The following is a 27,949-nucleotide window of genomic DNA, read 5'->3' as shown; positions in this document are numbered from 1 at the left end:
AAGAGTTCCAGTGTTCTGAACCTAGGGAGTGGCTCCTGCCCCACCCAACAGGAAAAGTAGTTCCAAACAGAAGAGGATCAGAGGCTCAACTGGCAGGCAAGTAAGCAGCATGGTCTGCTGCAGGTAAATCCACCCAAGCATTATGAGCCCGGCGCTTCCAGCGCTGGGACTGGGCATATTTATGCGCCTGGTGCCACTGGCGCCAGGACTGGGTCCAAAAGGTCCCAATTGGGACTGGTTGGCACTCGGAACCTGGGTTATGGATCTGCTTCCAAGGGAGTTGGGAAAACCCTGACCTTTTGGAAGCAGAGATCATGACAGTACCCCCCCTCAAGGCCCCTCCCAAACCGGGCTTCTCCGGGGGTTTTGGCTTGTCAGGAAATGTCCGGTGAAATCTTTTGATTAGGCGAGGAGCGTGGACATATTCAGCAGGTTCCCAGGATCTCTCTTGGGGGCCGTAGCCTTTCCAGTCAATTAGGTAAAATAGTTTAGATTTGGAGATCTTGGAGTCCAGAATGCTTTTGACTTCAAACTCGAGTTCTCCATCAACTAGGATGGGTTTTGGAGATTTAGTTAGTCGGGTTTGAGGTTGCACGGGTTTTAATAGAGAGACGTGGAAGACCGGATGTATCTTCATGTGCGGGGGCAAGTCCAACTTGACCGCTACTGGGTTTACTATGGTAGTGATGGAATAGGGACCAAGGTATCTTGGGTTGAATGTGCGTGGCCCTTTTAGAGGTAGATATTTGGTGGATAACCAGACTTGATCCCCTACTTGATATTGAGGGGCTTCCTTCCGATGTTGATCTGCTCCTTTCTTGTATTGTTCTTTAGCCCTTTGAAGGTGAGAAACAGCTTCCTTAAAGGCTTGGGTGATTGTAGAATGCAGGTAGTCTACTGCTGGTGTTTCAAGATCTTGGAGGGGATCCAACTCTGAGGTTCGAGGGTGACTGCCGTATAAAAGAAAAAACGGGGTTTTCCCAGTTCCCGAATGGACAGAGTTATTGTAGGCATATTCGGCTATCCAAAGGATGTCTTTCCAAGTTTTTTCAGTTTGTTGCAGCATGCAGCGTAAATACTGTTCCAGAGTTTGATTGGTCCTCTCGGTTTGTCCGTCGGTCTGAGGGTGGTGACTGGTCGATAGTCTCACATCAATTTGAGCCGACCGACAGCAACTTCGCCAAAAATGAGAAATAAATTGACTACCTCGATCCGAAATTAGAACCGAAGGAAAACCGTGCAGTCGGACGATGTTTTCGAGAAATTCTCGGGCCAGAGTTGCTGCTGTTGGCAAGCCTTTGAGCGGAATGAAATGCGCCATCTTGGAGAATAAGTCCACGATTACCAGAATCGTATTGTATCCGGAGCATGGAGGTAGATCGGTGATGAAGTCCATAGAAAGCGTATGCCAAGGGCGAGGTGGGATGTCAATAGGGCGTAAGAGGCCTGCTGGTCTTTCCTTTTGACTCTTGTTTTGGGCGCATACTCCACAGGACATTATAAAGTCTCTGATATCTTTTTTCCAAGACGGCCACCAGAAGTAGCGCTTGATCTTTTCTGAGGTCTTGGCCATACCGGGATGTCCTTCCATTAAAGAATCGTGATAACAAGAGATTACTTTTTTCTGTAAATCTGTGCTGGGCAGGTATAATCGTTCTTGGAAATACAATAAGTTGTCCTTTACTGCAAAGTCCTTTCCCTGCAGATGCCAATTCTGTATGTCTGCTGGAGTTACAAGTTGCCTGGCTTCATCCTTAACTTCCTCTATGGATTGTGTGGCGATTACACCCAGAATTCTTTGTTCGGGAATGATTGGTACAGGTTTAGGGTTGATCAAGTTTTCTTCCACTCCCATCCGAGAAAGGGCATCAGCTTTACCGTTTTTTGTACCAGGTCGATAGGTAATTATGAAGTCAAACTCGGCAAAGAATAATGCCCAACGGAGTTGTCTAGAGGATTGGGCTTTTGCGGTTTTCAAATATTGCAGGTTTCGGTGATCCGTAATCACAGTAACGGTGTGTCGGGCCCCCAGCAGATAATGCCGCCAAGCCTTAAAGGCAGACTTGATAGCCAGAAGTTCCTTGTCAGTAATCGTGTAATTGATTTCAGGAGGCGAGAATTTGCGGGACCAAAATGCCACGGGATGCAACTGATTGGTTACCGGGTCCTTTTGTGATAGAACTGCCCCCATGGCAAGGCTTGAAGCATCAGTTTCCATGATGTAGGGGAGTTCGGGGCGAGGGTGTTTTAAGATTGGTGCAGAGATAAATTTAGTCTTCAAATCCTGGAAAGCTTGTTCCGCCTCGGTAGACCATTCAAAACGTTTGTTTTTCTTTAACAAGGCAGTGATGGGCTGGACTATTCGAGAAAATTCGGGGATAAACCTGCGGTAAAAGTTAGCGAAGCCTAACATGCTTTGCACACCTTTTACGGAGGATGGTGATGGCCATTTGAGAACTGCATCGACCTTCTTTGAATCCATACGCACTCCGCTAGGTGATAATATGAATCCCAAGAATTCAACTTCAGTCACGTTGAAAACACATTTTTCCAACTTAGCGAAAAGTTTGTGTTGACTCAATCTTTCGAGGACCATTTTCACATGTTTCCGATGTTCAGATTCCGATGAAGAATAAACGAGGATGTCGTCAATGTAAACAACAACACACACGTCTATGAGCTCTCTGAGGACATCGTTCATAAAATATTGAAAGGCGGCCGGGGCATTGCAAAGTCCGAAGGGCATGACCTGATATTCAAATAGCCCATATTTGGTGCAGAAGGCCGTCTTCCATTCATCGCCATCTTTTACTCGTACCAAGTGGTAGGCTCCTCTAAGATCCAGCTTTGTGTATATGCATGCTTTTCTGACCTGGTCCAGGAGTTCAGGGATCAAAGGTAACGGATATCTATTCTTGACGGTGATCTGGTTCAGGGAGCGATAATCTATACAAGTTCTAAGGTCTCCTTTCCTTTTTGGAACGAAGAACAAAGCTGAAGAAGCAGGGGACTTGGAAGGACGAATAAACCCATTTGCCAGGTATTGATCCAGGTATTGTCGAAGGTGAAGGTTCTCAGGCTCGGTGAGGGCATAAATTCTACTACAAGGAGGAGTAGATCTAGGTATCAGGTCTATCTGGCAGTCATAAGACCTATGAGGAGGTAGAGAGTTAGCCTGATCCTTCCGGAAAACATCTTGGTATTCTAGGTATTCGGGAGGTAACTGGGGAGTTTCTGAAGAAATTGCTGCCAGTGCAACACCAGGTGGAGGGTGACAAGTAGAGACACATTCTGGAAACTGGACCGTTCTTGCTCGCCAATCGATCAGAGGATTGTGTTTCTCTAACCAAGGTATTCCTAGAATAATCTGAAACTGAGGAGCCTTGATCACATCGAACACGATCTTCTCATGGTGTCCATCTTGACTTACTAGCGTCACTTCTTGAGTGGTATGCGTTACTGGTCCGGAGGCTATCTCCGTTCCATCCACCGTAGTAATGACGTCCTTTACAGCCTTGGGACAAAGAGTTAGATTCATCCTCAAAACCATTTCATGATCCACATAATTGCCGATGGCACCGCTGTCGACGTAAGCTTCAATTGCATGTAATCGATCCGGATTATCAGGGCTAATGAGGACCATAGGTATCACGAAATGCGAGGTCACGGAACTGGTTTTCACGCTCGGCAAGAGGACCTCTATTCTTGTCGGGCGAGGTCGTTTCCCTGCTCAGAGTTTGTAACTTTGGTAACTGCAGCTCCTACTGCCTTCTTGGCAGGTTTCACCGGACAGTCTCGAAGAAAGTGCCCTGAGTTTCCGCAATAGAGGCATAATTGCAACTGTTTTCTCCTTTCCCGCTCCTTTTGTGTTAGAGGACCTTCCAGGCCCCCTATTTGCATGGGTTCCCCAGAGTCTACTCCTTTGGAAGGAGTTGGCGGTTTGGAAAATACTCGAGCATCAAACTTGGAACGATCGGCCTTCCTGTTCTGCAGTCTGTGATCTATTTGAACGACTAAGTCTATATAGTCCGAACAATCTTGTGGGGGATTCACTACTTGGGCTAACACATCTTGGAGCTCTCCACGTAGACCTCTATAAAACAGCGTAATCCTTTTATCCTCAGGCCATTGAGTTTCCACTATCAGTCTGTTGAAAGACGCAATATAAGCCAAAAGGTCTTGATTACCTTGTCGCAACGAAAGAAGCTCATTGTCCAAGGCCTGCCCCTGTGAATGTCTTGCGAACAGTTTTTCCATACTGAGCTGAAAAGCTTGAAAATCATGGAGGACCGGATCATCTTGATTTACTAGAGGGATCAACCAGTCTGCCGCATTGCCACTAAGGTACGAAAGCTACTTTAGCTTGATCAGTTGGAAAGGCTGCTGGCCGGCATAAGCAATGCAACCGGCACTGATTGATAAATACTGCAAACCTCTTTGGGTCACCAGAAAATCGTTCGGGCGGAGCCAGAGGTACATTCCCAGATAGGTTGATCTGCACTGGATTCATAGAGGATGTAGAAGGAAGATTTCCCCCAGATGCGGGTAACGGGGTCTGTCCGGCTTGAGACTGTAGCAATTGTCTAGCGAGATCATCGGTTCGCTCCTTGGAAATAATCAGTTCCCTTCTTAGAGCGTTCGTTTCCTGACGGGCTGCATGCACTTCTGCCCTTAGTTCCCCAAGTAACTGGGCTAGCTGGTCAGTATCCGAGGTTTCCATAGCGCCTGGACGGGAGTTTTGCGGTAGGCTTTGCGTTCTGTAACGCTCACCCGATTCCCGTAGAGGCGCCGGTCTTGACTGGGCGTATACCGTATCTTCAAAGGTGATGTGTAACACACGGCTGGCTCTTTGGGCTGGACCTCTGTGCACTGTATGTCTGACTCGAAGGGTAAGATGTCTGCAGATAGAAAATATGGGATTAATGAACTGGGTTATTGAATGTCTCTCTCTTCTTCCCTTTCTTTTCTCCTGTAGAACCCCAAAGGTTAACGCTCTCACCTTAGGTAAGTGAACGCCGTGCTCTCCATCTGCCTCGGGGCAGGATGCTGTAACCAGTTTCTTCACTGGATAAGGGGAGCAGGCCTCTTGACTTCAGAGGACTGCTGTCCGTCGTTTACTGCACGAACGGTAAGTTTCGAGTAATTCTAATGTCTTTAAAAGTCTTTAGTAATGATGTCTCTTGTTTTGCAGGGTTCCGGCGATGGCGGATGACGGGCTGAAGTGAGTTGAAGATGGAGCCCGTGTGATGAATAGAAGCGCCTGGAAGCACGTAAGTAAGCGCTTGTTGCCTGCTTCACGATGCGCTCCAACTGTCTTTTTATTTTGCAGGTACAAGTTCAGAGCGGCTGCAGGGTGCCGGAATACCCACTGGGTTAGATGTGGAAAGGAGTAATGGCACGTGAGTATTAACGTTCCCCAATGTCTTTAAACGCACCTTGTTTTGTCTTTCAGATGCGGGATGCAGCGCCGAAGGCCTCCGGAGCGTGCGAAGAGTTGGTAAGCTTTTGTCTTTCAGATGCCGGAATGCAGTGCGAAGACCTCCGGAGCGCACGAAGAGTAGGTAAGCCTTTGTCTTTCAGATGCCGGAATGCAGCGCGAGGCGTTGGTGACAGCCGATGGACCAGGTAAGTGAAGCGCTGTCACTGAAGACCGTAATGCTAACCTGTTCTTTCTTGTCTTTATAGGTGTTGCTGAAGACTGGATTCAGGATGGTAAGCCTTTTTCCTTAGGCCCAGGATCAGATGCAGAAGACACGATGAGCGTTCTGCTGCAGAGGATGCAGAATAACGCAAAGCAAGATTCATCCATCGGGTGTGGTTTAAATAGCCTCCTGTAGTGCTTAGGTGTCTCCTTCCATAGCCACGCCTAGGTAAGAAAAGAGTTCCTGCTTTCCAGAAGAGTTCCAGTGTTCTGAACCTAGGGAGTGGCTCCTGCCCCACCCAACAGGAAAAGTAGTTCCAAACAGAAGAGGATCAGAGGCTCAACTGGCAGGCAAGTAAGCAGCATGGTCTGCTGCAGGTAAGTCCACCCAAGCATTATGAGCCCGGCGCTTCCAGCGCTGGGACTGGGCATATTTATGAGCCTGGTGCCACTGGCGCCAGGACTGGGTCCAAAAGGTCCCAATTGGGACTGGTTGGCACTCGGAACCTGGGTTATGGATCTGCTTCCAAGGGAGTTGGGAAAACCCTGACCTTTTGGAAGCAGAGATCATGACAGCTATTTTTAGAAGGCAGGGCTCTGGCGAGCAAGCCCCCTCGGGACCAATGTGCTTATGGGTTTACCACATTGGACTCACTGCAAATGACACACTTTTAGTACATCCAATCATTGCTATCAAAACCTATAGGATTCTTAACGTGAAATGAGGGCTAATACGAAGGAAAAGGCCTCTATCGTTCCAATGTGGCAGTAAGGTGGTAGTGTCAACTTTTTTCTCCAGGTGCGCATGGACTGGTGTAATATTGGGGTAACATTAGTGCCCTGTTTCAACTTACAGGATTATTGAAGATAGAAGTGCCAGATATTGCTGTCAGCTAAGGGCTATTGTTCATAAATGTGATGCTAGGTGGTTTGAACTTTACAAGACTATTGCTGAGAGCACAGCCAACACTGTAGGGATGGTGGCTGGCTCTAACACTTTCTCTATGCAGCGTGGATTTTCGGTATGCATTCCCGTTTAATGGCTAGCACAAGTGCAGCTGGTGCATGCTTGTACATGCTGGGCTCATTTTCACTCTTTTGAGCTATTTTTACAAGGCAGGGCTCTGGAGAGAAAGCCCCCTCGGGACTTCCTCGCCAGAGCCCAGCCGTTTCTAATAGTAACTCACATAACTGGAAGTCAGCCCAGGGCTCTGGCTTTGAGTTTTCCAAGCTGATTCAACGACCGAGACTAATGTCAAAATATTGTCCAGAGTACTATGATTTTTCAGAAAACCAGTTTGATTTTTGGGAATAACACCAGATGTAGTATTCCAAGCGTTTAGTTTGTTAAGCAAGACACAGGCAAATATTTTAGCTGGCACGTCCAGCATAGCCAGTATGCAAAGCCTCAGCCCAGATAGTGGGATACATTATACATAGATAATTGCATGTACCATCTGCTTCTGGAGTTCTAGAAACTTTACTAGATCTTCAAGTTGTGAGACAGTGATGGAATAAGTCCATTTATGTGTGCTTAGAGCCCTGCCGTTTCGATTCATAGCTGCAGCCTAGTCGGTCCCAGGCAAAATAGAAGTTTTAAAAGGGGGCAACTTCTTTCATGCTGCTTCTTTCCAAACTCCACACTGCATCAGTTCCACTTTAAATCACTTCCCTGGCTGGGGTGCACCCAAAATACAGTTGGTAATATTGTGATTTTTGCGTACATTAAGGGATCAATAGACACACTCTACAGTAGAAGGTTACCAGGGTAGCTCAGCAGGTTGAGAGACTGTTGCTGAGATGTTAAATATAAAAAAACTGCTTGTTATTGTATGACTTTTGAAATTCCTATAAAATGTTTGGCCAAGGAATGGGTTGGGCTGGTCGCTTGCTTATATTCAGGGGAGAGGGAGGGTAGGGGATTTCTACCCCTGTAGTGAAAATCAAAAGTTGGCACCCATGAACTCACAGTTTAAATTTCCTAATAACTGCTGTCAGCCCAACAGAAGCATTTATATGTGATTAAGCAGTTTGTCACGCATATACCATCTTTATAAATGTAACCTGTGATAAAACACAAAGGAAGGGGCACAAAAATGACGGGGTATTTGTGTGGTAGTCTGACAAAAAAAAGAAACAGTGAATGCAAGTTTAAGCAGCATTTATGAGTTTAGAAATAATTATTTTTCCTATGAAAGTGTTAGATGCAGATTTAGAAAACAATAGTGTGGCCAGTTTGATTCCAGAAGCAAGTTAGTTCTCTTGCAAGTTGGAAAGCAAGTCTTAAAACCTCTGGAGTGGAACATGTTCCATCGTAGAATTGAAAGGATTCTGAATGGGGTGTGGGAAGTGGTCCCTGGTGCCCCGAGGGGACGTTTACATGAATTCAATGTTACTTTTTTACTGACACCAGCATTAGCAAAAACTCCTGTGGTTTAAAACAACCACGTCTCTGCTTAAAACGCACAAGATATGAGGGCTCACTGTCTGTCCTGGATTGAGCGCCTGCTGCAGAGGTACAAGAGGGGGTGCAGCAACATATGACAAATGTGGGGTGATAGAGGCGCACATACCAGCCGCGATCCTTCCTAGTAAACGCAACAAATACTCGCGCATCTCCTTTCACAGCAGACTAAAGGCTAAAATTGGCTTATTGTTGCACTGGCTCTCTTGTAGTTGCATAGAGGACAGACTGTATCAGGGCCAACATAACTTTTCTGCTGTGATAATATTTTTAATCAATAATTTTGACTTTATGACTTTTAAGGGCATTCAACAAAGTAGGCTTTGACCTTCATCATCCTTGGCTAGATTCGGTGACTTGGCATAGGTGCATGCCACAAAGTTAATATTCTTAGGAATTGCGAATTTGCTAAATGGCACTGGTTTTTATTTTTGGACTAAGCAGAATTGTGTGTGCTCAATTATTTTTAAAACCATAATAACACATTGAAATCCTCCTAGGATTACATTGCACGTGCAGTCCCAAAAGAAACGTACAAACGAAACGATACTTGTTGAAATCATGGATGCAGAAGTAGGCGGATCATCCAACAAAACGCAGAAGACGTATCATTTTCATCAAGAGTGGGAGACCGATTTCTTTTTCGCAAGCGTAAAAGGGAAGTGTGTGTGTTTAATCTGCAGTGCCAAAGTTGCAGTGGGAAAAAAAGAGTAATGTCGAGAGGCATTTTGGGACAATGCATACACAATATGAAAAGAACTTTCCTAAAGGAAGCCGTCTGCGATCCCAAAAAGTAGCTGAACTAAAAGCTGCCCTGCAGACGCAACAATCATTTTTCACCCAACCTGCAAAGAAAGCAAATGCTGCAACAGAGGCATCCCTCAAAGTTGCACATTATTTGGCAAAACACAAATGCACTTTTACAGATGGTGCAGTTGTGAAAGGTGCGATGGCTCTCATGGCTGAGTCAGTATTAAAATATTTTAAAAACTTCCCTGACATTATGTCTGCCATTTCAGATGTGCAGTTAGGTGCAAACACAATGGCAAGGAGGGTATCTGCACTATCTGCCAATGTGATGGGGCAATTAGAAAAGATTTTAGCATATGCAGTTTTTTCTCCATTCAGTGTGATGAATCGGTTGATGCAAGTGATACTGCCCAGCTAGCACCGTTTGCTCGAATGGTGTTTGAAGACTTCACCAACAAAGAGAAATTCTTGGCCTTGTTGCCTCTGAAATCCTCAACCAGAGGTGTTGATATCTACAACGAGGTCAAGAATGATTTTGTCAAAACAAAAATTCCATTGAACAAGTTGGTGGCAATAACAACCGATGGTGCACCAGCAATGACTGGGCGTCATTCTGGCTTTGTTGCGTAGTGTAAAGCAGACCCTGATTTCCCTCCATTACTGCACTACCACTGCCTTATCCACCAGCAGGCAATATGTGCCAAAGTGATGGGGTTTGATCACGTAATGGCACCTGTTGTGCGAAATATTAATTCAATTCGTGCAAAGGCCAAACAGCACAGAATGTTCAAAATATTCCTGGAAGAACTATCTGCCACACCTAGTGATCTGTTGCTACGCAAGGAAATCCGATGGCTTAGCAGGGGGAAAATACTACGTCGCTTTCTTTCACTTTTGCCAGAAATCAAAGACTTCATGAGGTCAAGAAATGAAGACATCGGCCAATTATGCAGCATTTCTTGGCGACTTGATTTGGCATTTCTGGCAGATGTTACTGAGAAATTAAATACCCTGAACCGTGAACTACAAGGAAAGGGTAAAACCATTGCTGACATGATAAGCGCAGTAAAGACGTTTAAGTCAAAACTTAACCTTTTCACTGAACAAGTGGTGAAAATGAAAATGCATCATTTCCCTTCTGTAATGCAAATGTTGACAGAGCATACAGCTAGTCCTGAACTCCTGAACATAGACAAATACAGCAGTCTCCTGAGCAGGCTTAAGGAAGAGTTCAGTGACCGGTTCAGGGATTTCGAAAGGATTGAACCGTGTGTGATGTTCATCGCAAACCCCTTCATGGAAGTCAATGTTTGTGAACTTCCAGAACAAATGGGTGAGCTGTTTAACCTGAACAGTTGTGCTATGGAAATGGAGATTGTCAGCCTGCAGTTGAAAAGCAGACAATCTCACACCAATTTCTGGAGCCTTGTTGATCACAAGGAGTACAGTAACATTTGCACAGCAGCATTAAAAGTGACTTCTCTGTTTGGTTCCACCTATCTCTGTGAATCTGCATTTTCAGATATGAACTTCATCAAATCGAAATTTCGAACCCGCCTGACCTATGAGCATCTTAGTGACTCCATCCGAGTTGCTGTATCAAGTTATACACCCGACTACAGAGCACTGGTGGATGGCATGCAGTGCCATCCTTCACACTGAATGTCTCATTTTCCTACATTGTTAAAGTCTTTTTATGAGAAGTTCTAATAAAAAAGAATGCAATAAAGAGATTTTTGAACTTATTAACATACACGTGAAGGGATATGTTATTCCCTATATTTATAAAGGGAGAATTACAGCAAAATAAAACAACCCCGACCACCGATATCACCCGCAAGCAGCTCTCGCTGTTGGCCCCCCAACTGAAAGTATCTTACGCCAACATAAAGGTTGGAGACCCCTGATCTAGATAGTGCAGTACCCTCTGAGCTTCGTCCTTAGGGTCTGCAAAGAAAGTGGATAGCACAATCTCCTCATTCAGGTGAAACGAGGAGACTACCTTAGGTAAAAAGGTAGGGAGAGTTCTAAGCACCACCTTGTACTTATCAAAAGTAGTGTAAGGCTCTGACGCCACCAGTTCCAGAATTTCACTGACCCTGCATGCAGAGTAAGACCCACCAGGAGAGCTGTCTTAATGGTGACTAGCTTGATTTATTTTTTAAAAAATATTTTATTGGTTTTCACAACACACAAAACATAACCATCACACCCGACTGTTGCAAGTATTCCAACATAGCGATTGTTTCATGATACCGTTTACAGTCCTCCCCCCCCCCTCCCTCCCTCCCTTCTAACTCGAGCTTCTCTCATTACTTCGCTCTTCCCTTCAAATATATCTAATCTGGGGGCTAGTCCCCCTCCTCATTCTCAATGGTGTCACTTCCGTTGGACTCAATGCTGGAAGATCCCGTCAGTGTGGCAACCATTTGCCTGCAGGCTATAAGTGGGCCCACTCCCCCCCACCCCCTGCTGACTGCCTCGTACCACGCCATGGTCTCGGCATCCGCCCATTTCAGGAGGTCATTCCACCACACTTCCAATCTGGGTCTATGAGCCTGTTTCCACCCCATTGCTATTCTCCTCTTGGCCAGGATGTATGCTAGGTCCTTAAGTTTCCAGACATGTTTTAAGTTCCGTGTCTAGCGAAACCCCCCAGCATGCATGCCCACACTGATTCCACCTCGAAATGTATCCCCTTCTCAGAACGTCGTAGCTGGACCTCCCCCCAAAATCTCCCTGCCCCTGGGCAGGCCCAGAACATATGGATCATCCCCACGTCCATCTCCCCACACTTGGGGCATTTTTGTACCCCTGGGCCTCCAAATCTGGCTATCCTTTGGGGGGTCATGTATGCCCTGTGGGTGACATACAACTGCATCTGCTGCAGCCTTGCGTTTCTGGACACTTTTTTGTGGTATCTCTGGGCTCTCTCCCACTGCCCGTCTTGCATGGGCTCTCCCGCCTCTTCCTCCCACTCTTTTCTTAACTGGGGCAGCTCCTTGCACACTCTAGACATCATTACTTCATATATCCGGGATATTTCATGCCCTCCCTCCAAGATGTCATACATCGTCTCTATGCAGTGTTCGGCGGCTCCGCTAGTGCTGCCTCGCACCATGTCTCCATTACCCGTTTGATGATTCTGGTGTACGTGATGTACTGCCCACTACTCCTGTGTCCTCTACTATGGCCTGAAAATCCAGTGCCTTCCCCTCCTGCCATATATCTCCCAGGGTCGCCAGGCCCACCGGTTCCAAGTATTTCCGGATCCCCTTCCTTAGTTGCTCGTCCACTCCGCATAGCGCCACCTGTGGCACCTGCGGGGACCTAGGGGCCGGGGTACCCACCATCCGGCACGCCTTGCGCCATGTCTCCCAGCCCACTACCAGCAGTCCCGGGCGGCCTATCATCTTTGATTTAGGTAGCCATATGAGTTCTTTCAGAAAGTAGGGTTCGCATTCGCCCCTGAGTAGTCTAGATTCGCCGTCTCTTCTTCCGACAGCCATTTAACCACATATTGTAACAGCCCTGCCAGGTGATAAATCTCAAAGTTCTGCAAATTGATGCCAGCCCGATCGTACGTATTCTGCAATTTCCATAGGGCTAATCTGTTCCGAGAGTTATGCCATAGGAAGCCCCGACACAGGATCTGGAGTTTGGTGAAGAAGCGTCTAGGCAGCATACTCGGGATATTTGCGAAGTAATGTAACAGCCTGGGTAGGACCACCATCTTGAGCAGGGCCGCCCACCCCACCATTGCTAGTGGGGGGTTTTGCCCAGAACTGCATGCTGTTATTGATGCCCTCCACCGCCCTGTCTGTGTTATGTTTGTTCTCATCTGCGATCGTGTGGTATATATTTATCCCCAAGTAGCGGAATGTTCTGGTCTGCCATGGTATCCGCAAAATGGGCAAACCACCCTGTGGGGCTCCCGTGTACCTGCCCAGGGGGAACATGCATGACTTTTCTGGGTTTACTGTTATGCCCGAGAGGGTGGCGTAGTTCTCCATCACCTCTAGGACATATTCCAAGTTCTCCTCTGGGAAGCGCAGATGTAGCAGCATATCGTCGCGTACAGCGATATCAGGTGCGGTCCCCTTTAGTATGTACCCCTATATCCTCATATTGCTGTCTTAGGCAGATAGCCAATGATTCCAGAGCCAGGATGTACAGCATCGGGGACCATGGGCATCCCTGTCTCGTGCCTCTGCAGAGCTGCCATTTGTCCGATATTATCGCCCCTGTTTTCACCCTGGCTCTTGGGGAGCTGTACACCATTTTTACCCAGCGCAGGTACTCTCGCCCCATCCTGTACTCCTTCAGGGCCGCCAGCATCCATGGCCACCTTACCGAGTCGAAGGCCTTCACTGCGTCTAGTGAGACTATCGCTATTTCACCAGGGTCATTCTTAGCCTGTTCTATGACATGGTGCAACCTTCTGTGGTTATTAGTTATGTTCCTGCCTGGGACATAACCCGTTTGGTCAGGGTGTATGAGTTTGGTAATCACCTTTTCCAATCGGTTAGCAAGCACTGTTAGGATTTTGCTAGCCTGATTTAACATGGACAGGGGTCTGTATGAACCACAATCCATGCTTGGTTTGTCGGGTTTAATGAGCGGGATGATTGCCTCCCTCAGGGATTCCGGCAGGGTCCCACTCTCGAAGGCCTCATTTAACATTGCTAGCAGTGGGGGTAGCACCTCCAGCCTGTATGTTTTGTAGAATTTGATCGGGGGCCATCCGTCCTCGGGGCCTTGCACGTGGACAGGTGTAACACCACCGTCTCCAATTCCTCTAAAGTTATGGGGGCATCCAGGTTCTCCCTTTCTTGACTAGCTTGATATCCGCGGACAACTTTGGCTCAATTGGTTTATGCGCCAAGGCGCCCAAAACTATGTTGAGGAACCCAGAGGGTGTGGCTTCTTGATAGGCGGGTAGAGCCTGGTGAGGCCCGCCAGATGTCTTAACCACCAGGTTGGAGGATGAGAAGACCTCCTCCTCAGAGTTCAGGAAGGCTCTGATGGCCACCAGGTAGGTGCAGCATTTGTCTACTTGCACCGCTGAGTGTGCAAGGTGAGCTGAGAATGATAGCATTCCTATTTGAAGTGCTGTTTTCTTATACCAATTTGGAAAGTCCAGCGACTTGGTTCTTTATGTGTGTACTTCTTTGTCGCGCCTTTGGAGTAATGCAGAGAAAAACTCAACTCCAATTTATAGATATCTTGTGTATATACTCAAAGACGGGCGCCAAGTTTAAATAGAAAGTTTCCTCATTCTATTAGTGAATATTTCAAAGTGAAAAAACATTCCACCCTCATGGGCTTTCCCTTGTGATAACATGTGTTTCGGCTTAAGTGCCGTTTTCAAATCTGGGCATTGTTAAATATCTGTTTCAATTAGTCATCATTGAACATGAAAGCGTGACAGAAGAACAAGTTACTTACCCATGGTAACGGTCTTTCGACTGGATGTTCCTCCCACGTATTTCCCATCTTTGATATTTCCAATATCCAGCTTGCTGCTTCGGGAAAAAAATGTCCCCAGTAGAGGGCGCAGCGCGTCGACGCCTGTCGTGTCGATGTCCCTCGGAGGCCTTCGTCGGGGCGTCGACATCATCATGGGTATAGGTAGCGCGCGCATCGTCCATTGCTCAGTTCCATTTTGAAGTGTTATGTACTGTCCAGGATGATACGGTTACTACCCTGGGAGGAAAATCCAGTCGAAAGAACGTTACCATGGGTAAGTAACTTGTTCTTCGAATGGATTGTGTCCTCCCACGTATTCCTTATCTTTGATCTTTTTTTTGTATATCGGAGGAGGGAGTAAAAACTTAATTTCTTTTAGGTATGCACATAATGCAATACTGCCTTTCCAAATGTAGTCTCTTGGCTAGTGGAAGAATCCAAACTAACATTTTGCAAAGGTGTGTGCAGACGACCGTGTGGCAGCTGCACAGATGTCTTTTAATGGAACTCCCCATTGAAGAGCTGATGAAGCTGCGATAACCCCTGGTCTAATGAGCTCCTAATTGCTCTGGAGGGTCTTTACCGGCCAACTTGTAACATTCTACAATAGTTAGAATAATCCATCTAGAAATGGTTTGCTTGGTGATGGCTAGGCCCAGTTTATGACCTGTGTAACCAACAAATAATTGGTCAGTTTGCCTTAATTTTGCGAGTCTGCTAATATAGAAACTCAAGGCGCACCCTGGATGAGGAGGAGGGTAAAAGGAAGGCAATGTTATTTTTTGGGTGATATGAAATTACGAAACAATCTGGGGAGGAAGTTAGGCTTGACTTGTAAAACCAGCTTGTCCTTGTGAAAGACAGTGTGAGGAGGCTTGCAGGATAAAGCCTGTAGCTCACTCACCCTTCGGGCAGATGTTATTGCCACCAAAAAGACAGTTTTGAGAGTAAGAAGTCTCAACATGCACGAATGAAGGGGTTCAAAAGGAGTACCCTTTAGAAATGTTAAGACCAAATTTAGGTCCCACAAGGGGACTTGGGAAATGAATGGGGGGGGGGGGGGGTAAACATTATTTAGCACCTTCAAAAATGGAATTACCAAGGGTGTTTTAAAGTAAGAGGGTTCCTCAGCAGTGTGCTTGAAGATGGACAGCTCTGCTAGGTAACCTTTTATTGTGCCAATCTGGAGTCCCAGATTTGCTAAATGCAAAAGGAAGGATAACACCATTGGGGTATTAGATGAAGGGTCAACATTCTTATCTCTACACCAGCTGCAGAACTTGTTCCAACGGCAGCGGTATAAAGATTTGGCTGCTGGCCTTCTGGTCTAAAGATTTGGTTGCTGGCCTTCTGGCCGAAAGCAAATCCTCCATTACATCACTCGGGAGGTCCCAATCCTTGTATCTCAGCCTCTCAGAAACCATGCGTGAAGGCTGAGAGTCCCGATATCGGGATGGAGAACCTGACCCTCCTCTTGCGAGAGACGATCCTCTCTTTGTGGAAGACGAATTTGAGGACAGATGGATATGTGTAGAAGGTCCGGGTACCACGTTCTCCTGGCCCAATCCGGGGCAATTAGGATCATGGATTTCCTGAACCGCCTCAACCTTATTACGTGTGGAATGACGGGGACTGGAGGAAACGCATACAGGAGTGGAAATTCCCAGTCCACCACAAAAGCGTCTCCTAGAGCTCATCTCAGGGGAAATTCCCTTGAGCAGAATAGTTCGCACTTCCTATTGACACTGGTCGCGAACAGGTCCACTTGAGGGGTTCCCCAAAGGGTGAAGATCTCTTGAAGGACTTCCTGAGCTTGTTCATACTCGTGGGAGACTGCTCTGCCTGCTCAGAGCGTCCGCTGCAGTGTTCTTCTCTTCGGCTAGGTGAACCACCGACAGAGAGATTCCTTCTTGTATTGCCCAGAACCAGAGCTGCATTGCCTCACTGCACAGTGGCAGTGACCTTGCACCTCGTCTTTTGTTGCGGTAGTACATAGCCACTGTGTTTTCTGTCATTATCAGTACATTCTTTCCCCGTACAGAGGGCAGAAAGGCCTTCAGAGCTAGTCCGATTGCCCTCAGCCATCAGACCGAGCAACCTCAGAAAGTCGAAGGCCGGGAGATGTTGGGCATTTTGGAATTTTGTCACCATCTGTAGAATGTCTTGAGCCCTCACCTCTGGTGGTGAGGCTTTTCCCAGGGATGCATCTGGAGTCTTTGTGATGGTCTCATGTGGGACTTCTTAAAGTTGAGGGAGAAGCCCAGCCTGTGGAGGGAGTGGCAGGTATGGTTTAGATGATGCAGGGCTTGTTCCAGGGAACTGGCCCTGATCAACCAATCGTCCAGGTAGGGGTAGACGTGAATCCCCCCTTTCCTGAGACTCGCTGCCACAACCGCCATTAGTTTGGTGAAAACCCTCAGGCGGAGGTTAGCCCAAATGGCAGAAACGGATACTGAGAGCTGCCAATGGCGAACCTCAGGTACTTTCTGTGCTTGTGATAGATTGGCACATGAAAGTAAGTATCCTGAAGCAGGATAGCCTGAAAGATCTGAGAAAGGGTAACCATCTTGAACCTGTCCTTTCTGAGGAATTTGTTCAATTCTCATAGGTCCAAGATGGGTCTCATTCATCTGTCCTTTTTCAGAAATAGAAAATAAGGGGAGTACCAACCCTTGTTCCTCTCCGCTACAGGTACCGGTTCAATAGCAGGTCTAGAATCTCCTGCATATGGAGCGGGACTGGAAACTCCAAAGAGTTGTTCCCCGGTGGATGACTGAGGGGTGCGTAGAAAAGGCAGGCAGCAACCCTGGGCAATCGTCTCTAATGCCTAGGCATCTGAAGTAATAGTCAGCAATTCTGTCAGATGTTGAGTTAATCTGCCGCCTACTGCTGTTTTGTGATACAAGATCTCAGAGAGGTTTTGAGGCGGCTGGCACAGAGGCTGAGGGTAAGCTAGCCCCTGCTGCTGCGGCTCTAGTACCTCTGCCCGGTCCACACGGGTAAAACGTCTCTGGCCTCGTTGAGCTGGCTGTCCTCTGCCTTTTCCGAATGCGGAATAATAGCGAAAGGACCGGCCCCTCCAGGGCGTACCGGCGGGGTGGTTCAGAGTTTGTCTTATCGCAGCTCCAAGGGATTTGGCCACCGCCTTCGAAGTTTGCAGCTTCTCCAAACTGTCATCAGCTTTCTTACCAAATAGAGGAGTGCTGTCAAAGGGCATATTCAGAAGCCTGGCCTGTACATCTGGGGCAAATTCCGACTTCCGCAGATGTGCGGTTGCGGATTGCCGTACTAGCCACTATGGCTCTGCCGATGCTGTCAACAGAGTTGAGAACGGTTTGGAGGGACTTGCACATAGCATCCTTTCCATCCTTGATAAGGTTCAAGAAACCGTCCCTTTCCTCCCCCTAATGGATATAGTCAGCCGCCATTAAAACACAATCCCAAACTGTTTGGCTAAACCTTGCCAGCGTGCATGTGGCATTGGCAGACTATAAGGCCATGCTGCATGCCAAGAAAACTTTCTTTTTAATATCATGCTCCTGCGGGATTGTGGGGTATGCATTCTGCTTTCCAGAAGAAGTTGCAACTTGTACAACCAAACTATCTGGAGTTGGGTATTTTGACAGATATAGAGGATCTGCAGTTGATGCCCTATACTTAGCTGTCAGTCTTTTAGCGACTGCAGGGATCACATCCGGTGTCTCCAAGTTGGTAGACCCTTTTTTATGCAAAACCTTGTGAAAGGTGACAATAGGGTCCTCCTGTGGTCCCTTGTCAAGTATATGGTTAGGTCATCTTGCTAGTACACAGGTGTGGGCCTAGACCACCCCACATATTCCATCACTCTATTCATGAGCAATCTGTAATTGCCTTCTGCATGATCCCCTGGATCAGGCTTACCAAAGTCAATCTCCGGGGAAGTATCAATCCCACTTGCATCATGCAGGGAGTCCTGCAGATGTTTCATTCTGGACTCTTCTGAGACCAGTTCTTCTGGGATAGGAGGTCTTATACGCTCCAGACCAAAAGGTCTTTCATCATCAGACGTTTCACCCTCCTCATAAATAGAGGATAGAGTTTTGAAGTAATCTGAGCGAGATTGAGAAACATATGTTTTTTCAAATGAAGTAGGAGCTATTGATGTCACTATTGGTGCAGAAATAGTGGAAACCTTCAACGTAGACATTAGTTGCCTCGATGAAACCGTTAAAGGCTTGGAGAGCGTTGCGGAAATCAACTGTAATGCCGACGTCTTCAACAAAGTTGTCGAGGGTAATGTCCTGAACGGCGCTGAGGGGGTTGACTCTCGCGGCGTCGATGACCTATCCTTCGATGGAATTGCTGATGCCGTAGTTTTGGGCTTCTACGGTTTTCGACAATGAGTCGATAGTGACGACGTCTTGTGCGTCACAGAGGCTTTTTCTCGACTGGAGGGTTTTTCACTCTCTCGAGGAGTATCTCTCGCCGAGGTTGAAGACTCACGGCTTTTATGTTTGCCAGGCTTTACTCCTGGGGTATCGCCTCTAGGTGTCTTCGAGGGGGGCAAGGCCACGCTCTCGAACACCTTTAGCATATTTTTGCGGAATTCTTCCCACTCTGCCGGGGAACTGTATTTGGTGGCACATGTAACTCTCTCTGGTGAGCTGGAGGATGAGGTGGATGGCGATCTATGGAGCCTTTTCTTACTATGTTTCACAGCGGATGAATGGCGTTATCCGCTCCGAGACGTGACCGGGAGTGTTTTTTGCGATGAGGAGACGAAGTGCGTTTGGAAGGGGTAATGGACTTTTGGTTCTTACCTCTCTCCAGCTTCCCTCTGCGCTCCCTCAAGGCCTTCACTGTCATGGATAAACGCTTTCACTGTCATGGATAAATACTCGTCACATTCTGAACAAGGATGCTCTGCCCCAAGGCACCACAGACAGATCCTGTGTGGATCTGTCATGGATATCTTAGCCCCACAGTCTCGCAAAATGTTTACGCCGGACCGGGGTGTAGATGGAGCTGATGAAGAGGCCATCTCATATCGAAGATTAGGAGATTTTGACAGAAAAACTAGATGAACTTCGATTTTCTCACAGAACCGAGCGTTGCGTTCCCGAAGCTCACGAAGCACAGAAAAACGGAACTGAGCAACGGACGGTGCGCATGCTACTTATACCCATGATGCCGTTGATGCCCCAACTGAGGCCTCAGAGGGACATCGACTCGACAGGCGTCGACGCGCAGCGCCCTCTACTGGGGATTTTTTTTTTCCGAAGCAGCAAGTTGGATTTTGGAAATATCAAAGATAAGGAATACGTAGGAGGACACAATCCATTCGAAATAAAAGGTTGGTAAAGGGGAGGAATTCAGGTGTTACGGAGAATGGAAAAAATAGAAAATAAACAATGAATATAAACAGAAAATACAAGGTGGCTATGCTAAGCAAGAGAGGGAACAAACAAACGTGCATTTCTTATCTCAGCTACATCCAAAATAAAATCTTGTATATACATCCATCTTACTTCTATACGGTCATACTTTCCACCATTTATTCATTTGAGTACCCAGAAACATGATACATACTTCAAATCTCTAAGTTATGGTATCCTAAAGTGTTATCTGCCTTTGATTAGAGGGATAATCCCCTCCATTACATGCCATGTCATTAGCTTACTACTTTTGCATTTTAAACGTGTCCTTCTACGTTACGTATTTTACAAAAAAATGTAATAGTCTCTTACCATCTTTGCAGTGTCTTCACATGTGATGTGCCTTGTGTTATTGGGTAGATCCCATCTGTAACAAGATATGCCATTATCTTACTACTGCTTCCCTTCATTTAAACGTGTTTTTGCAGTTTGCTTTGTTTTCATTCCTCGTATACACTAAAATGCATCTAATGTCTTGCTTCCGAAGTGAATAGTAAAACCCAACTAGCCTGTTATTCATATCCTGTGCATCTATAACTGTCATTGTTACTACTAGGTTTCGCCCTGTTCTGCTTTTTTTCGTGCTTCCTGTGAGAGCATATTTTTCTTTTCCCCGTTTCTTTCCCCCCCAACTGTCAGTACATAATAAATGAACTATTTTAAAATTATTCACATCGGGCCCCATACATATTTGCATTTATAGTAAGCCGATTGCTTACCTTTCAACTTTATTTCCTCATAAGTTCAATCGTCCTTGGGCATCGGATAACGTGTTCCACCCGAGCAGCCGACACCATTGCAGTAATGTTTACGGCCGTTGCCATGGTTGCATGTGGGCACGCGACGTCTTCAGTTTCCCTCTGTCCGCCATATTTTGGGATCACATTAGTGGTCCCCTATGGGCAGTTGTAGTGCATGCCAACATACATTGATATTGTGCGTAGTATTCATGTATGCTTTAATATAATTAGTTCCCCGATCCCGTTTGTTGCATCAATATAAGTGCGCTCGGATCTAATAATTAAAAATAAAAATAAGGTTCATCAACGGTCCCCATAATGCAATATGGTCAATCTTGCCATCGGGTTTGTTTAGATTGATTAACATCCTATACTTGAAGACAAAAAATCGTGACAGAATTTCTAATCTTTTTCTAATCCCGTTAACTGAACTCGTGCTGCATGATAAGCTGATTTAGTGATTCAAGATTCATGATTATAATTTTATTCCATATACCACAAATATTTCTAGGGTGATCATCTTTGTTTCAGTGCCTGTTTAAAAACGCAGAGTGTTTGTAATTCTCTAGTACTTCTTAATCATAACCTCTAACAAATGATTTCAGTAAATTCAAAAGTCAATTGAAAATCACAATAGTGTGAATGGGTGAGTCTCTTAGTCTCTTGGTCAATCTTTTGCATCTACACTCTTGTTTTACTATTTCTTTTTGGATCCCAGATATAACTTCCTAAACCTATGTCGTACCTAAACATTTATGAAAATGTGTCCTTATCTTTTGTTTCCGCCCTACTCAACCGTTCACATAATGGACCCTTGTTTGTTTGTTGTGAAAAACTCATAGCTGTCCAAACTTATTGGATTTTCACAGAAATTAGGCCATCTCGTTATCTGTATTTAGACCAATTTCTGTTGCCTTAAATCTACATATTAGTCTTGCTTCAGCTTGTCTGAGCATCCTCTCTCTGTTCCCTCCTATCGTGCCAAGCTTAACCCTCTGTAAACCTATGTATCTAATATCTTTCTTATTATCTAGTTAGTGTTCAATCTGCCAGTGCTGAGCTAAAGTGAATTTCGGGTCCTGACTCCATATAGTTCCCAAATGCTCCCTCATTCTTACCCTTAGCTCTCTAATCGTGCTACCTATGTAGATTTGTTTACATATACAAATTATGCCATACCCAACAAATTTTGTTCTACAGTTGATGCCACCCACAATTTTGATTTCTATTCCATTGTCATCTATAAAGGTATTGTTACTTTCATATGCATATCTACACATCGTGCAGGTTCCATATTTCCTAAACCACCCCTTACTGGGTTGTAACCATGTCTTGGGTGGAGCTTCTAGTTCATCGGGTAGTAACAATGGAGTGAGACTATTCTTCAGAGTTCAAGCTTTTCTGTAGATGATTCGTGGCCTTTCATCTACGTGCTCACCCACATGTGAGTCCAGCCTCAGTAAGTGCCAGCTTTTTCTTAAGATTTTGTTTATCTCATAGCGATTGCTGCAACATTGAGTCACAAATCCAACCTTATCATAATCCTTCCTTTGCTGCTTGTCTTCTGAATCAAAGTCTGTTCTTGCGATAATGTTTGTGCCTTCTTGCATTCTTTATTGATGTTCTTGCTTGAATACCCTCTTGTTGGAAAACACAAATGACTTTGGAATACAATTCACAGGACAAAGCAGTGAGAGTGATATTAACTTTCTAGATCTAACAATACAAGCAGTTGGGTAACACTTGGAAACCTACACTTATAGGAAGGAAGGAACAAGTTACTTACCTGTAACTGTTGTTCTCCAGCATGGGTCTGGCATGGATTCACATGCTCATGAATATTCCCCGTCGTCAGGCTGGGAATCCTCGGTAAAGAAAAAACCAGTATCAGTTTCGTTTCTGATCTGTCTTTCGTAGTAATAACCAATCACTGGTCTCTGCGTCATACTGACCACAGCCAATGACTGCCCTCTACCTAAGCACCGCCTCTGGCAGCCATCTTCAGATTTGGAAGCACGTGAAGTGGCAGTATGACCAAGTGAAGAGCCGCAGAGGGGTATGCGGGAGGGTTCGCATGTGAATCCATGCCAGACCCATGCTGGAGAACAACAGTTACAGGTAAGTAACTTGTTCCTTCTCCAGCATGGGGTCTGGCATGGATTCACATGCTCATGAATAAAGAATACATAGCAGTACACACATGCACAACCACGGGAGGTGGCAAAGGCTCAACATTAAGCAGTACATCAACTCAACATTAAGCATCTTACCTCCTCACCAGGCTCACCTCAGGCGAACAGGTTGCGCAGCACTGCTTGGCCGACCGTGGACTCCTCCCTGGAATCCCGATCGACGCAGTAGAATTTCGTGAAGGTGTGCGTCGACCTCCACGTAGCAGCCCTGCATATGTCCAGCAGGGGCACACCAGAAAGGAACGCCGTGGTAGCTGCGATCGCTCTGGTGGAATGGGCTCTCGGACGGCCAGGCAGCGGTCGGTTTGCCAACCGATGACAGTACATGATACAGCCGGAGAGCCATCTGGAAATGGAAGCCTTCGAGAGAGCCTTCCCCTGATTGACAGGTCCAAAGTTCACAAAGAGTTGTGACGTCTTCCGAAAACACTTCGTGCGGTCCACGTAGAACTTCAGCGCTCTAGCCACATGCAGCGAGTGCAAAGTCCTCTCAGCCGGCGACGAAGGCGACGGGAAGAACACAGGCAACACCAAGGGTTCGTTGAGATGGAAGTCCGACGGTACCTTGGGCATGAAGGAGGGGTGCGTCCTGAGCACTACCCTCGTGTCGTGAAAAGTCAAGTACGGGGCCTTGCAGGAAAGGGCCTGGATCTCTCCCACCCGTCGTGCGGAGGTGATGGCCACAAGAAACGCTGTTTTCTACGACAGAAACTTCAACGGGGCCGAGTGCAGAGGCTCGAACGGAGGTCCCATGAGCTTGGTCAGCACCACGTTGAGCTCCCACGCCAGGGCCGGAGCCTTCACCGGCGGGAACGATCTGAACAGTCCCTTCATGAACTCTTTCACCAGACGATGAGACCACAAGGACGTCCGGCCCGTGGTTCTGGTGTATCGGGAGATCGCAGCAAGATGAATCTTGATGGACGCGTGTGCCAGTCCAGCTTTGGCCAGCGTCAGCAGGTATGGCAGTACCTGGGGAGCCGTAATCCGTAGAGGGTTAATCTTCTGTGCGTGGCACCAGACAGAGAACCTCTTCCATTTGTGTCCGTAGCATTTAAGAGTCGAGGACGCCCTGGCCTTTGCAAGAACCTCTCTGCAGTCGGCCGGTATGTCGTATCCTCCAAACTCTAGCGCTGCAGGAGCCAGGCCTGCAAGTTCAGCGATTTCGGGTCGTGGTGGAGGATGGCGCCTCCTTCCCTGGAGAGTAGATCCGCGTCCACCGGCAGCTTGATTGGCGGGGACGCTGACAAGTCCAGAAGGTCCGGGAACCATATCTGCCTCGGCCACGCAGGTGCAACGAGGATCATCCTGCACCGTGACCTCTTGAGCTGGTTGACGAGCCGGATTAGCAGTGGCAAAGGAGGGAACGCGTAGAGGAACAGGCCCTCCCAGGGGAACGAGAAAGCATCGCCCATGCTCCTCGCCTGGGGAAACCTGCTGGCGAACCTCCGGCACTTGGAGTTCGTCGCCGTCGCGAACAGGTCGATCTGGGGTGTGCCCCACCGTCGGAAGAGGCGATCCACTAGATCCTGCCGTAGTTCCCACTCGTGGCACGAGCGCAGCTCCCTGCTGAGTGAGTCGGCGATGGTGTTTTTTATCCCTGCCAGATGAAACGGCACCAGAAACATCCTTTGGGCGACGGCCCAATGCCACAGGTCCTGCGCCTCCTTGGACAGCGCTGGGGACCTGGTTCCGCCCTGTTTCCTGATGTAAAACATGGTGGTGGTGTTGTCGGTGAAGATCCTCACCACCTTGCCCTTGAGGGACGGAAGGAAGGACCTGAGGGCCCAGAACACTGCACGGAGCTCCAGGACGTTGATATGGAGGGACTTCACCGTCGGGAGCCAAAGGCCTCTCGCGTGCAGGTTTTCGGTGTGCGCTCCCCACCCTTCCAGGGAGGCATCCGTGGTCACTGTCTCCTGGTGGTCTGGGGTCTGGAAGTCCATGCCCGCCGTCAGATGCGCGCGGTTGCCCCACCACCGGACCGCTCGGCGGAAACTCTCGTCGAGTGTGATCCTCTCCTCGAAGCCGCCCGTCGTTTGGATCCAGCGCGCGTCCAGGAACTCCTGCAACGGGCGCATCCGGAGCCTGCACATGGGAATGAGGTAGATGCAAGAAGACATCATTCCGAGGAGGGACTTGATGGACCTCACCTTGGCCGCGTCGGAAACCAACATCCGCTGTACCTTGCCCAGGATGGACCTGGTCCTTTCCTCCGACGGGGTGGCCAGAAGGGACACTGTGTCGAGCTTCGCTCCCAGAAACAGTGCGTTTTGCGCGGGTACCAGGTGGGACTTGGCATAGTTCACGGAGAATCCCAGGTCCGTGAGAAGTTGGACGGTCCTTGCCGTGTGCTCCACGGCGAGCTCCCTCGTCTTGGCTCGGATGAGCCAGTCGTCCAGGTAGGGGTAGACATGGATCCCCTCGCGGCGCAGCTGCGCCGCCACCGGTGCAAGGCACTTGGTGAATACCCTGGGTGCCGACCGTAGTCCGAAGGGGATGGCTTTGAACTGGTAGTGACGCCCTTGGACCACAAACCTGAGGAATTTTCGGTGCCCCTTTAGGATGGGAATATGGAAGTAGGCATCCTCCAAATCCAACGACGAAAGGAAGTCTCCTTCCTCCAGCTGCCCCAGGACGTGCTGGAGGGTGACCATCTGGAACTTCTGCGCCTTGATGAACTTGTTCAGACGTCGCAGGTCTAGGATGGGGCGCCATCCTCCCGTCTTCTTCTTCACGAGGAAGTATCTCGAGTAAACTCCGGAGCCCCGAAGCCTCTTTGGGACGAGTTCGATGGCGCCCTTCCTGACGCGCAGGCACCTTCTTTGAAACTCGAGCGCGTGGACCCGGGCTAAGGCGTCCAGCACCCAACGGTCGGTGGAGATGGACTCCCACACGCTGACGAAGCTCGTCAGCCGGCCTCCCACCGGGGTGCTTCGGTGGGGGCCCGACCCCACGGCCGGTTCAATCCTGTTTCGACGAGGCTTTGCCGCCTTGACCTCCTTGGCGACGACGGCGGGGTCCGCCAGACTTGCCTCGTCCTCTGTAGGCCTCCTGAGACGACGAGCGGGCCGCTTGACGGTAGGTGGAGAAACCGCCGCCGGAACCTTTGGAGGCGCCCTTGCCTCCGCTGCTCCGAAAGGGCGTCCGTCGTTGCTGCAGAACCCCAAGGGCCCGGGCCGTCTCAGTGTCCGCTTTAATGGCCTGAAGGGAATCGTCCACTGTTTTCCCAAACAGGTTGTTCCCATCGAACGGCATGTCCAGGACTCTGGTCTGTACATCTTGACGGAAGTCCGTAGCCTTGAGCCATCCACGCCGCCTAAGGCACACGCCGTTGCCCAACTGGCGAAACCCAGTGTCGGCGATGTCCGTCGCAATAGTGATGGCGTGGTCCGACGCCACCTCACCTTCCTGTAGGATCTCCAGGGCATCCGCCCTCTTGTCGTCCGGTAGGAAGTCCAGCAGGGGAGCCAGTTTGTACCATAGCTCCCTGTCGTAGCGGGCCACGATAGCCAAGGCGTTGGCCGCTTTAATCGTCGTCGCTGCAGACGAGATGACCCTGCGTCCCATAGCGTCCAATTTCTTTCCCTCGCCGTCCGGTGGGGAAGTCGATGTGGAGGCCGCACCCCCCCCCGCTTTCTTCCTGGCCGCCGCGGAGACGACGGAGTCCGGGGTAGGCTGCGCCCAGAGGCACAGGGGGGCCGCGTCCGGGACCCGGTACTTCTTCTCGTACCGGTCTCTTCTAGCTGGCGTCGTGGAAGGGTTCTTGAGGAGGGCGAGGCCCTCATCCCAAATGTCGTCCAGTAGAGGCACCGCGAGGACCGTCTTCCTCTTGGCCTCACGCCGTTGATAAAGGAATCCTTCCTTTTTCTTCTCTTCAGGGCAGAGTTGGAAAAGCTCGGATGCCCTGGCGATCATGGAGTGGAACGATCCAATCTCGTCGGGCGGAGAAGCCCTGGTGGGAGGTGACGACGGTAGATCCTCGTCGTATACCTCGTCGTCCGTACCCGTCGCTGCCGTGTCAGTCCCCGTATCATCCCCTCGGGTGGACGGGGAGGAGGGCTGGACGGGGCGCGACGGCTGAAAAGGAGGTGGAGGGTGAATCCTTCTTTTCTTGGGCGGGGGAACTCCCGGTTCAGGATCCCCCGACGGGAGAGGTTCCTCCGTCGGCAACGGTAGTCTCGTCCTTATCTCTGAGCATGAGGACTGTATAGCCAACAAAATGGCCGCCGAGTTGTCTTGCGGCGCTGGCAGAGGGGAATCCGACGGGCGATCAGGGGCCCCGTCGGCACCCTCGACGATGTCGTCGTCACCTGCGTCGGGATCCATCCCGACGGGCCGGTCTTCTTCCACGCCAAGGCCGTGGCTTAAGACCTCGATCAGCTCTTCCTCCGAGGTTGAGGCCGAATCTACGACGACGCCCTGCCCCCCCCTTTTTCTTCCCCGCCGGGGATTTCACGGGGGTCCTATCGCTGGGCACAAAAGAGGACTCCCTCCGAGGTGGCAGGGAGACTCTGAGCCCCGAGGTCGCCACCACTGGTGTAGCCTCCACAGGCTGAGCCAGGGCCGCCGCGACAGTATCGATAGAGGGCTTGGCCGGATGGATTAAGGCCTTCACCACCTTAGGTGCGCTCACCGCCTTATCCTTGAGGGGGGGGGACACTGCCTCGCTCCCCCTCCGATGGGGCCTTCGAGCTCGACCGGGGCCTCTCCAGGAGCTTCGCCGGGTGCTCGCCCTTCCTCTTAACCGACCCAGAGCGTTGGCTCGTGGCTGAAGGTGCCGGGGAGGGTGCGCCCTGCCTGGCGCCCGTAGAGCCCGACCGTTCGGCGCTCCCGGTGCCAGCGGACTCGCGGTGCTTGGCCTTGTGTTGGACCCCCGTCGCCGGGGCGTCCTCAAAGGTCTTAGAAGCCCGCTCGGATTTCTTCCTCTTCTTCTCGCCTGACGGGCTCTTCCCTTCCAGCCAGTTGGCGAGACGTTGATGGCGGTCCTTCATGGTCCGCTCCGACATGTTGCCGCAAAACGCACAGTCCTTCTCCACGTGCGTCTTGTCCTCATGTAAGCAGTAGAGACAAAAGGAGTGTTCGTCCTCCTTAAAGACGTTCTGGAGCTGGCATCCAGGGCAGATCCTGAACAGCTTTCCGGGCGTCGAGCTTCCCTTCTCCTGGGCCATGTCCGGGCCTGAGAAACTTCTGGAGTCCTCCAAAAGCGTAGCTCGACGAAATCTTCACCCTTGAGGGGCGCAGACGAATCCGACACGGGTCCCCGTTGATCGGATGGA

General features: G+C 48.9%; 1 protein-coding gene across 9 annotated transcripts in view; it reads right to left on the bottom strand.

Annotated features, from left to right (window-relative positions):
* The window catches only part of CCDC28A (coiled-coil domain containing 28A), a 414,393-nt gene that overhangs the window by 153,918 nt on the left and 232,526 nt on the right, over window positions 1-27,949 (bottom strand). The window contains exon 4 of one of the 9 annotated variants that reach the window (XM_069608102.1): window positions 20,051-20,105. The exons of the other annotated variants lie outside the window; for them this stretch is intronic. Coding sequence (XP_069464203.1) covers window positions 20,051-20,105 — 55 coding nt within the window. The remainder of the gene's footprint in view (window positions 1-20,050; window positions 20,106-27,949) is intronic. 9 annotated transcript variants of the gene reach the window in all.

The sequence above is a fragment of the Ambystoma mexicanum genome, chromosome 4q (assembly GCF_040938575.1).
Source record: "Ambystoma mexicanum isolate Mex_15411 chromosome 4q, UKY_AmexF1_1, whole genome shotgun sequence".
NCBI classification, from domain to species: domain Eukaryota; kingdom Metazoa; phylum Chordata; class Amphibia; order Caudata; family Ambystomatidae; genus Ambystoma; species Ambystoma mexicanum.
The sequence above is the reverse complement of the archived record's forward strand: the minus strand, read 5'-3'. Positions and strand labels throughout refer to the sequence as shown.